At 41.7% G+C, this 12,732-nt stretch overlaps 1 protein-coding gene across 1 annotated transcript in view; it reads left to right on the top strand.

The window, feature by feature from the left end:
• The window catches only part of LOC149739988 (uncharacterized), a 47,042-nt gene that overhangs the window by 17,425 nt on the left and 16,885 nt on the right, over window positions 1-12,732 (top strand). Inside the window, exons 6-8 of the mRNA XM_089894176.1 lie at window positions 1,378-1,449; window positions 1,779-1,860; window positions 6,465-6,516. Of these exons, the coding sequence (XP_089750302.1) occupies window positions 1,378-1,449; window positions 1,779-1,860; window positions 6,465-6,516 (206 nt within the window). The remainder of the gene's footprint in view (window positions 1-1,377; window positions 1,450-1,778; window positions 1,861-6,464; window positions 6,517-12,732) is intronic.

Below are 12,732 nucleotides of genomic sequence, written 5' to 3' on the forward strand. Positions count from 1 at the left end.
GCTGCTGTGTTGTTTACGTTACTCAGCCGTACCTTACCACTGAGTCACTCAACTTTTGTAAAAGCTAGTCTTGGTGAAAAGTTCCTTTGTTTCAGAACGATTGAGGTATAAACCGTGGGCGGAGTTGATCAAAATAAAGATCTTAAGCCCTTGAGTTATCCACGATACAACGATTACCTTTGTTTTTATTAGCTACGTCACTATAACATGTTACGCTGAGGCTCGCTTAATACTTACCTACTTGAGCCCCTGGCCTATCATAAAACTTTGTTTGTATAAGATCCAAATATAAAAGAAAACAAATATTACCCTCGATGTTGATGCAGCTGGGCTTGAAATTCACACGTGCTTGTGCCTGGTCGGTCGTGCCAGATTCTTTAATAACTGCTGCCTAAAAAATCATTCCACATTCGGGAGTGATTTCCGACCACCAATATAGCGTTAGCTAGTACCTGTCAATCAAAGCTATTGTACAACCACTGCGCTCCCAATTTGCCATTCCATCGCAACGGAATGATTAAAAATATGGTACCGTTTAATACTCGAAATCGAGATAATGGATGGAAATGGTTTACAAAGCTCGTCGGTTACAGCGATAAAGTGCCCAGCGTGGCCGTCTGCGGCTGAATGTGAAATTTCAACGATAGAAGAAAATGAAGTTTGTTTCTTGTCAGTCACTCTGTGTGCGGCAATCTCCATCACCCTTTCCCAACCCCTTATTTGACGAAATCATTATTCTCAAGTTGAATGGGCGGCTTTAATGTGGTCGTTAACTGACAAACCGATCCTTTGCTGGAGCACCGTATTATTGTAGCACGCATTGCCCTAGTTGCAGACCAAGTTTTGTTGGATTTGGCCGATTGTTGCGTCGTGTGCTGTACGGTAATATTTGTTATCAGCTTTAAGAATTAAAACGTGTTTCGCCTTAGGTTGATTATTTCAAGCTTCTCGGTCCACCATTGTGCATTGTGTTTGGGTATTGACGTAATGCAAAAGTGTTTCCACATTACAATTCCTATCCTATACAAACTGAAAATCGTACAGTTTCGGAAACACCACTGCGTTGTCGTTAGTTGGCCGCGATTCTGCTTTCTCTAAACACGAGTTAGTCCGTGGCGCTCTATAGCGGGTATACCACCAAACCTAAACAGATACCGTTCACAACAAAGCTTTGTTTAGACTTTTTGTCTATCGCTTCCGTCGCTCTTGTTAACGAGCGAAACCGCTTTTCCGCGAAACCACATTGTTTGGCACTGCCATACCACACACCTATGTCATCACATATGCTAAAATCAAGACATACTTTGTGCTCGGCTTGTTTTGCATGGGACGTCCAATATTACCAATTAATAATGTTGCTTTATTTTTTGTAAACAGAGAGACAAGCTGCAGACGCATGCAACTGGCTGAGAGCTGCTGGATTTCCCCAATACGCGCATTTCTACGAAGGTAAATAGCAAACTTGACAGTGTCATTTAAATACGTCATTTTTTTCACAGAGAAGGTGACGTAATAGTATTCAACCCGCTTTCACAGCTTTTAGGCTGCTTTCATAAATTTTTAACTCCCCTCTCCATGATTTAATAATGAGATTTTTGTAGCTCCTAAAACACAAATTTTAAAACTATGTTTAATTCATGAAATTTTAGGCGTCTCATGCAAAGACTACCTCTGAAATATTTCCATATAAACCTCTCTCTATAATTCAGAGATTACATTACACTGTGGGGTTGGTATTCTATGGAATGCACAGATATTTAATCATTATCTTTTTATAGCGGGGCTATTTCCTGTCGACATTGCCAGCGTCAGCGGAGACCACGATTTCCTCGGCCAGGAACATATCGCAGCTCTTGTGAGGTAAACCGTTTGCTTATCAATCCTCCTGTATATATTTGGCTTACATTGTAAAACGGCTATTATCGATTTAGGGATTTAATTTGTGGCAGCGATTTGAATTATTTAGCTTCCGTCAGGTATAGAACATTATGTTAGTATTGGCTTCCATAGATTTACAATAATTACATTAGGGTCTGTACAAACGGGCTCTAAATAGCAAAACTGTTCCAACGATATATTTGGCTGTTACCGTGGTAGTATATACCAAAAAATACTAGGATGGGGGAAGATAGGACACCTTTTCATTCTATTTTCTTATGGCATTTGGTAGTAAACGAAAAAATTCAAAGAATTATGATACCGTACCCTCACGACTCCCATAGACCGTTGTTATTTGTTTAAAACACGGTCAGGGTATTTAAATATTATGTGCTAATGGTGTCCCATCTCCCTCCACCCTACTATATCATAACAAATCTGATTTCGAAAAAAAACCTTACGTAAATGGAAAATTTCCGCTAAAACGGCTGCCGGGGTAGGTGCCTAATTTAGCATGTCGTCGTTCCTGTGATGTTGGGTGGGTCGACTGAACTTGCGATGGACGATAACAAACGTATGATTGAGTCACTGTCATTTCGGCACAACTATCGGGGTGGTTTCATCATTTCGTGCGTCACGGATTGCCTGCTGACGACAATTTGTAGAAACCCGTACATTGTAGTTAGTGGGTAGTGGCCGGGTAACAAACAAAGTAATCAGTCGGATTAAATAAACACAAAAACAGGCAGTTTCGTCATTTTTCTCATCGTTGTTTTTCGGCCGCACGTACGTCGAGGCATGACTAAAACAGCTGCTTTATTTTTAAAGAATTACCTGTTCGTTTCAAAGGGAGTGTGCAATTGTTTTTCCGATCTAGTGGGTAATTTTTGGAGACAAAAATACTGTTCTACAAGTGTAAAGCAGCTTTTAAGGCGCTTGGCTATGGATTGAGCTGACATATCTCATCAAACAAATCGCCCACAATGCCCTTTCTCTATATTGCAATCTCGGCAAAAAATATGTTTTCCTATCTTTGCAGCTCTGGGCGTGTTAAGCATATTTTCTTTAAAAAGTTAAAGATTACTATCATCGGTGCCGCTATTAGCGCTTACGATTCCAACATTTTCGGCATCGTTCGGAATAAATCGGATTTTCTTCATTATTCGTGCATTTCGTCGGCCGGAACACATGAGTTGAACGCATGTTGGTGTAAGGTCGAACAAAAGGCTTAATGAGAAAGTTTTAAAGATACTTTTGGCTCATTCGCAAAATCGTCTAGGCGTTTGATCCGATAATAAATGGCCTTAACAAAAGAGATTCAATAATCGCGCAAGTTTAACCTTAATTGACACCGGTCAAGTTATCAACCCGCAGACTTCGACGCATGGTCAGCTTACAAAATGATGCATCCGTATAAAACAATTTGTTGATAATTATTTTTTCTGCATTTTGTGATAATTGACATTTTAAGTTTGGTTGTGTGTCCTTAATTCGGTGGCGTTAATGGACAACTTCTTCAAGCTGTGCATATCGCGTCTGTGTGTCGCCTTGTTTAAGTGTTGATGTACAGCAGACACTATACGGAACTATCGTGTCCTATGTATATTTATACGCCTCGAAACGGAATGCGTGCATCTATTAATAACTAACATGCTTAGGAGTCACCCAAGCCCTAAGAACGTGTGTATTTGCGGCCTTCTTACACGCCTTTTTATAGAGAAAGTGTAAAAATAAACCTAACCAATCCGAAACTGTAACCAAATATACCACTTACAAAACACCCCCTACTCAAAGGCGCACGAATTTGTTTTCGCCCGTGTTATGTAAGCATGACGTTAGAGTTGATGACGTCATAACACCCTAATCATACGGAAGAACGATTTTACGCCCAGATAATAAAGTTCCTAGGTATACGTGACCGTATAACGTACAGGAGATAACAAAGTCTACCCTTCCATCTAGAATTCTTAATAAGCGTTTCGTAACACCTTGAAAGTGACACCTCTTAAGATCTATTAGCGATAAGACGGGTAATCTTGATTTTCCACACAATGCAATCAAGACAAACCATCTTAGAGGAAGGCATTATAACAAGCAGTCTATCCGACCTTATCGCGTCAAGAATTCCTGGTGTGCCGGTTGTTTATATTCACTACATGCATTAAGCTCCCATTTACATAATGCGCTCAGGCCCAGTTGCCTGTACTGTTTAATATAAACTTTAAACAACACTATAAATCAAGTGCTCGTTGCCATTTGCTTAGTTTACGAAGATTGGTCTGTTCGATTTATTCGCTGTTATGGAACTGCGGCACTTTTCTTGTGGCCTGATCAAAGCGTTTTAGATTCCCGCCGCGTCGTTTCTCGTGATTGGGATCTTAAAATAGCATTTTCGCGTGCGTTTGACATGCGGTGGACTGCCCACAAAACATAGACGAGCCAGTTTCAGATTCAAATCTTTGAAATTGCAGTTCGAATGTTACTCAAACAGCCGTCAGTTCGTACTCCGCCTAACGGAATATGATATGGGTCCGTCTACAGACTTCTATGTTTGCAGCGACCAAAAATAACGCTGATCTCACTGTGTGATTCGGTAAATTTCATATTGCGTTCCAGAAATAGCAGTTCGGGATCGTTTCAGTCGAGTGGCCATGTTTACCACAGCAAACTTCTTATCATTCGATCGTCTGTCCTTGCAGTAATGCGAGCGCTCATGTATCGGGCGACTGACGTGAGCAAATCCCTTCCCGACCCCTGACTTTCAGAGCGACCGCAGCATCTCATTACACCCACGATGCGGGTGCCAGTAATGCTCTGAGGATAGGCCGCTCTTGACCTGTCAATAATGCAAGTGCATTCCCATCCGATACCCACAGCGGCTACGTGACTAACAGACCGTAGATACGCTGTTCAGGTTTATTTTGGTCGGTGTATTCAAAATATTGACGCCTCGAGTTATTGTGGCTCTTTTTTTACTAACCCGATATCTAGTTTTATCTGCAAAAGATTTGGTACCTTTATGATTCATAATTCAGAGAAGCAATTCAAACACCCGCAATAACAATGGACATATTCGCGATCTTTATCAAGCATATAAATGCTTGCCCATATACCACCTACTGGATTACAAGTTACTACTTTTTCTGGGTAATTATAAACGGATTTTTTTAACAATGTCCAATGTACATTTTGTTATACTTCTTCGGCTGTCGAGGATTTTGGATCTTACAGCAAACCCAGACCGGCGGTTGTATCCCCATAGGAGACGGTGGCATGTTGCAGTGCATGGCGGTCCCCCAGGAGCCGGGGTTGGTTTCCACGTCTAGGAGTAAACAAACCCTGGTCGGTCACGTCACTCAAATATGTCAGAGTACCTGTTAAATTTCGCACCATAGGAAGTCTACACGTTCAAGATATTCATTATAAACGACTCTGACAGCTACTTCCGTCGGACAAATCAATGAATACCGGTTTTTAGGAAAGAAATTGTTAACATTGTTTACCACCGTCACCACCGCACTTTGCGTGTGGAAGTGTTAAAGCGATCGACAGCATGGTAGTGTCGTACGCTGTCTAGCTCTTCATTTATTCACCTCTCAGCAGCGGAGCCGAAGTACTTTAACGCTATCCTCGATTCATTTAGCAACTAATGACTGAATATCGACCGGTAGACTTATTACGCATTACTAACCGGTGCAAAAAATCGATGCCTTAGTCCCAGCCCTTGCTTGCGTTGGCGAGGGTTGCGCTACCATTACTCCGACAGCTGTACGCCGTAAGCAGCCATGATGCATGTGTTAGCTGCACGCTCTACAATATGATTGGATTTTTATAGGAAATAGTCGATAGAAGCGCTTTTATATCCAGTAAATCGACATCTATTTAGCGTTGTTGCCCATGTTAAGTGGTTGCTGCTGCCTTGGATGAGCATAGTAGCTAGATCGGATTTTAAAAAGTTAATTTCTGGATTAATCATGATGACTTTGAGTAGCTATAATTTGACGGTTTTGTAGTTAATGATCCATCGCCTAGTTTGTGGTATACGATTTGTCGATAAGCAGAATGTGCTTAGCTTGAGTTGTCCAGCAGGTTTAAGTTAAAGTAAATGTACTCAGTACATAGGGAGATGTTTATGTTATGATAAACGAGTGTTCAGTACGTATGACGTCACTTGTAAAGCTATACCGCAGGTTATCGAAAAGATTATGGTACGTTCTATACACCAATATACAAGTTGAAGTAGGCGTATATATGAAGAGTTACAAAAGGCTGTCAATTGTTCAATTTTCCAGACAAACGGTTTTCGCTGGCGACTGTTGATTTCTGAATATTACGTCAAAGCGTTACTTAGCAACACGCCCAAATCACTCGCTTGACTGATTTTTATTTTGACATTTCTTCAATCGACATAAAATTGGTTATGTGAAAAAAAGTCTGGAATGCGATAAATTGTACATATTTTTATTCCAGTTTAAAACTGTTGGCTTACTCACACACTGAGCAGTGGTAATTATTTCATATTTAACACTTTTGTGGTCAATACTTACTTAAATTTCACATTTACTCATGCTTTATATTGTTTGCAGGCGACTCAATGTGCTCAACAAATGTGCAAGTATGAGATTGGATAAAGCGGTGGTAAGTGTGAAATGCTTCTTATGAAACGAATATTTTACCAAATACGCATGCCAGGTGTTACATTACGTTAAAGTAGCTTTCCCTCATAACGTGTTTGGGTGAAATTCGAAATAGCTGTGGTTTTGTATATATGATATCTTCCTGGTTTTGTTATTATTCACAATAGTATCAAATACTTAACCGGTATTTGCTGCAATCCTAACATAGCAACTGTCAGTGCTAATGCTCGCAAGGTTACAGATATTTATGTAGTATCGGATTTTGTTTTGTCGCGTCCGCTTGCTGAGTGCCTCCGACAGCTTAGCTCCTGTTTTCCACAAAACAGATCAGCGAGAAGACGCCAGCGCGAAAAAATCTTAAAATTTTCCACTGCAGACAGCGCCTTTTTCGAATTTCTTGCAGTAGAGGCCCGCTTGTTAGTATGTGTGCAATTGCGCAATACGGCACAGGTTATTAGTTCCCCACGATTTCCAATAATCAGCATTTCTGTCGATTAATACCGCTTATCGGTCTCTAGCGGCGTCGGCGTGTTGTGTTAGCTGCCAGCAATGAATGAAGCATTGTGTGCCACGTCATATACGATAGGAGAAATTGGTACCCATGGTAGGTGGTTAGGTGGAAAGCGGTTTCAGATAAGGCAACCTCGGTGTCGGGGGTTGCCAACAAACCTGATAATATGTAATCGATGGCTGGAACTGGTTATATCAGCACCTCCGCGCAGCATGCGAATTCTTCATTATAGGACACAACAGTAGCTCGTAGCCGTGCAATCATTTCGGACAACAATCTTCCATTAAATCGCATCTCTGGATACCGCAACAATGCGCGTTATTTAGCGGAACTTACAATTGGTTTGTTCTGTTTTCGAATTCGAGTCACGGCCTTGTGGCGCTGGTCACAATATCCGAGGTTCATTGTCACAACCCATCATTATGAATCAACACGCTTCCTCCGTCCACGCGTTCCGCGCATTCTGGTCGAAATTTATTATGAAATTAAATAAATCAGTTCATCGGCAGGACTACAATTATCTTGTTTGCTCTTTTAGCAACGAATTATTCTTTATTTTACAAGTGCAATTTTAGAGAAATTCGTTTTTCTGATTGTCAATAATATTACGTTGACGATCACGACCTCTTTAACTTTATGGCTATTGTACTTGATTAGGTATCATCACGTATGCGGAGGTTGCGTGAATAAACGTTTGCAATTGTTGTACATCCGCTACTTGAGGTTAACCATTCGTAGACGTTGGTATAAAGTAGCAACAAAACGTGCACGTCAATCAAAAACCATCAGTGTGTCCGATGTAACATTAACCGTGGCGGCTCGAGTGGAAATCGATGCTTTTTGCGGTTTATCCACAATCGTTGGCCCAGCTTAGTTACAATTGTTCACGATCAGGAGTCTGGTTGGTCGTTTCCTTTTCACGGTATAAACCGTATCCAATATTGGAGGCGATAACCCTAGATTGTGACCTCCTCGTGCCTCCGGTATTGTTCGCAGTGTAAATTCCATTGGTCGCAGTTGACATGGTGGTCACGCTGGTACCGGATACGTTTGTTTAATTTTTCATCTCGGATTTGTCGGAAGCTAAAGATAAACAAATACACAGCAGTGTAGCCGGGGGCTCGAAGGCGGTTTTGCTTGCCAAGTATTCTTGTATAAGTGATTAATGCGCATGTCTAATTGTTTATACCCAGCCATTTTGACCGTATCGGACCTTTTCTTATGTCCTTACTTTACCCATCGAAACTTATAAACACAAGCTTAAAGTGAGGCGAGGTCGCCTTATTCGGTACCTTGGCCCGCAAAACCGGGGACCTTTTAGCTTTTTGTAGGTCGTTTTAAGCGCCGTGAACTCAATTAAGATCGGTTGGTGTAAAAATTTGCCAGGGCAGAGCATTTGACAAAACGCAAGGTCAGTAACCCGTATCGTGGCAGCTAAATTCAGGTTGCTTTAAATCTGCGGGGTTTCACCTTACACCAACCACTCAATCTTAGGCATTTCGGCGCTATTTCTGAAGATGGCCATTATGCTGTCGGTGTCAGTTTGCTGCTTGTACGCAGGAAGTTGGGATAAACTGTCATTATTGTCTCAAGTAAGCCTGCCACTGTTGAAGGCGGTATTTGTTCCGCAAATCGAAGCTTCGAAATCTCATTTTGCAGCTGTCTTATATTCGGGTGGTTGCCAACGCTGTAATTAGAACCTTAACGAACAGGCGTACAGAACAAAAATATTTTCTCTGTGTGAATTTTCGGAATTAGATATATTCAATCAGCGAACACGGTAAAATTAGATGCCATGCTTCACTGACACAACCGCAGTCTCGACCACGAAAGAATTCAGCTTATATAAATGAAATTTAACTTGCCATGGAAATTTTTATATTACATGCGGGTTACTTCCTAACAAAAAGGTTTACTTTCGAAACACAATTATCTATAAGGAGCCCAGTATAAAGTCCTTTTTTGTTCCAATGATATAGTATAGGGTAGGGAAAGATGGGACAGCTTTTCATTCTATTTTCTCGTCCCATTTGGTAGTAAACAAAGAACATTCAAAGAATTATAAAACCGTATCCTCACGACTCCCATACGACTCCCATAGACAGTTGGTAATTGTTTAAATCACAATCAGATATTTGGATACAATGTGCTAAAGTGTCCCATCTCCTTCCAGCACCCTACCATATGTGTCAATACGTCATTTATTTTTCATCGCGTGATGCAGAAGCTCGTCCAACGAAGGCACACTTCAATTTACCATTAATGTTTCGAATACTCAGCAATACCTTGAACCGACTTCAACCTCCCCACTTGCCTTAAAAGCGGAAAAGTTGTCTAATTTACGGATTAGAATTCCTTTACCGACGTCATTCCTCTCAATAATTAGCGCATTCGGTCTCGTCAGTGTCTAAATTCGCCACCAAACGTGTTGCAAGCGGTTACTGCGTGAAGTTGAAAGCGTTGGTCCAGGTGCCGTAACCACGGGCTCGGCAGGTAAAGGCTGCAGTTACGTCAGTACGCCCACTCGATAAGAAGTTCATTGCTACTCGAACTTTAAACGGTGTGGAGGGAATGAGTAATATGTAGATTTGATTGGAATGCGAGTTGAACAACAAAAAGTTTCCCACACTTTTCATATCTCGATTGCGGTGACGCCTTTTAACTTATAACCTTTCGTCGCAAACAAGTTTGTTTCTGCAAATGTTTATCGCCCTAAAGATTAAGAGATTGCTGGTGTTACTTCCGTACGTAACCTTCCCAACCCGATGCGGAGGTGGCAATTTTTCGAAGCCGTGACGTCATCAACGGAACCACGGCCAGGGGTCGTAACTATTTCAACCAGCACTTGACGCTTGGATGTGGGGGTTGCCATTTCCTGCCAACCTTTTGTTATTTCTCCGCGAACTCGGCCGTCGCATTTTCCTGTCGCTCTATCAACAGGTTGTGAAGCTATGACGCATGAACTATGTTTATATCGCAAACTGTGGCCTTGTGTATACTCAACAGCTGGCATTCCACGACGTGCTGGCTTTATCCCAACTCAGTGATCTGTGAAGTGACTTTGTATTGCCACCCATGCTATAGCGCACCAACGGCGTTGTTCGCTCCAATTTTATAAACAAGATCCGGTACAGAATTGCGTCTTTCAAATGCTTGTCCGTGCGGATTTGATTTGATCCTGGGGGAAGCTTGATTGTTGTGGCTCCTGTTGCAAATGGTTTAGACAGGAAGAGTCGTATTGTTGTGCTCGGAGTTTGGCAACAAGGACATACGTAATTGCAATGCAACACCGGCCCTTACTGACGTGTACTGTACAACAATGGGATTCCGACGGTCGTGTGACAGCACTCTTCTGCCACATTTGCCAATCTGAAAGATATACTTCCATATTTTCGTGCCAACGTCGCGCGAGAATTTCTTGTTTACCGGGCGTAGTGGCGAAAACAAGCCACGATCGCTACTCCTAAAGTTGGGCTTGAATGGCGGGTGGGTAACTTGCTGAAGATAGGGATTACGTTGCATTACACCCCGTGTCATTTTGTCAAAGACCTCCCGACACTGTGGCAAGATATTCTATTCATGCCAATGGAAACGTATAATTCCGGGGTTAGCTATACTTCCGACGGGAAGGGCACGGAAACCATTCTGGTGGAAAAAACAACCCCACGTTCTGGGTGTACTAGTGTTTGGTCAGTGACCTTGAAAATATATATTTGCAAACATCAAATACACCATGTTACCTTTACAAGAGAAATTATTCATTCAATTTCAATGCTATGCCGTGTGTGCATATTGTTTTATTGCATTGACGGCCGTAGTGGCGAGGTCAAATAGCGCATTCTTCCAAATTCCTGGTTAAAGTCGTGTCCTGGGCGGAACGGTTAGTATAATAAGAGCTCGAAAAGTAAACATCGCAAGCAATCTGATCTGGCCTTTATGACACACATACCTGATGAACGATCGCAATTATGCGGGCCGGCCAATACACGCGCCACTTTAATTGGAAATTTATTATCGCCCGGCGTCTTGTTTATCACGCGATGACCAATGTACATAGGTTGCTGACCGGGCCATGCGACCCCTCCCTGTATTTTACATGGTTTGGAGGTATTGTGGGGGAAATTGGCGTGGGTTTCAATTTGATTGTTTTTAAGGTTTCCTCGTTGTTTTAAGTGGGTCGTTGTCGTGGTATGTCTGATTCATTGCGTTTTCCTCCCAAAGCATACAACGCAATTGCTGTGTATGGGAGATATATATATATACAAACATACAATTAAAATCAGCACTTTGGTTTTTGTAACTGTGGTTCTTCCACGTGTGCTTCATCAAAACGCTCGGGGTGTTCCCGTGTGGTTCAATCATGCCAAACCGACCGGTGTTTTAATCACCTATGTAGTCAATCAAACGATGTCTTGCGAAAGGTCTAAAGCGACCAAAGCCGAGGCTGGTTTAAGGCTGAGGGAGCGATCTATCACAGTCGTCGGTGATCGGCGACAGGCTGTTTTGACGTTCGTCTCTTAAATTTTGCCACCCATGTAGTCATGCTGCGCGGCTTCCACCTGGGACAACTGTTCACCTAAATTAAACGGCCTCCGTTGCCCTGGGATGGAATCATGCTTGGACCTGCGTGAACCGTTGTCGAAGTTGCGAAAACAAGTCTTTTGTAAATAGCTGAATCAATACTCAAATCAACTTTGCAATTTTCCAAGAGCCTGGTCTCATCTTTTTTATCAGTTTCAGTCTCCATAGAATCACGCGAATAAAACATAACTGGGAGTTTTACCAATTCGTTTTCTAGGGATATACTTGTCAATTACTGCTCATCACCAACCCAGTCACGTCGTTTGAAAGTGTTACCAAAACCGAATTGAACCCAAACAATGTTACTCATATTTTTTGTGGTCGGGCACAAGAGTTTGAACAACTCTTCCACGTCTCGTCTCCTCCCCGCAGACCACTCGGCCGGGTATCCGTCTCAGTTAAGCGTCTCTTAAACTTTCACTCCTCTTGTCTATCGCATCAATTGCCATAATACGGGTCAACAGGTTCGAGAATGTTTTCGGCCGCTGCTTTCACTTGTTACATTTTTTCACTCTTAAAAATCTTGTTTCGGTCAAAATTGTGTTCAAAATAAAAAAACGTCAAATTGGTTTTCATTTATTTTTTGAACTTTAATTTGAACTAAATGGATGCTTTTAATTTTTCAATAATTCACCAAGACATGAAAAATACATCTCACTTTTAAAAATTAAACGACTAAAGCTTTATAGCGATTCTGTGTGTTCGGGAATGTAGGTTACACTGAATTGGTGTTTCTAACTTCTCTATACTCCGTTTTACGTCATTCTATACAAATGCATTTATTAGTGACATCAAGCCTCACGCTGGGAGCCGTATTGTGCGCTGGGCATTCAATTACTTTTCATGCGGCATGAGCCGGGTTTAAATATAATGCGCGCGATTGAATGGGTTTTAATAAATCCCGCAATTGCACTAGTTCCTTACACCAGTGAACTTTGTAGCCTGGTAAGTTAATAACCGGCTCGATTTATATGCTAAACGCTTTTAGTCAGAAAGACATGAATTACTTTTTAATTTATTGAATGATTCACAGTTTTCTGACAACTCCGCGCTTATCTCTTCGATCAATATTTATAGGAAATATTTTTACGTTTTGCCCGTATGTATATGCGATTCCTGTGCCAA

Source organism: Ciona robusta, chromosome 2 (assembly GCF_009617815.1).
Source record: "Ciona robusta chromosome 2, ASM961781v2".
NCBI lineage: Eukaryota > Metazoa > Chordata > Ascidiacea > Phlebobranchia > Cionidae > Ciona > Ciona robusta.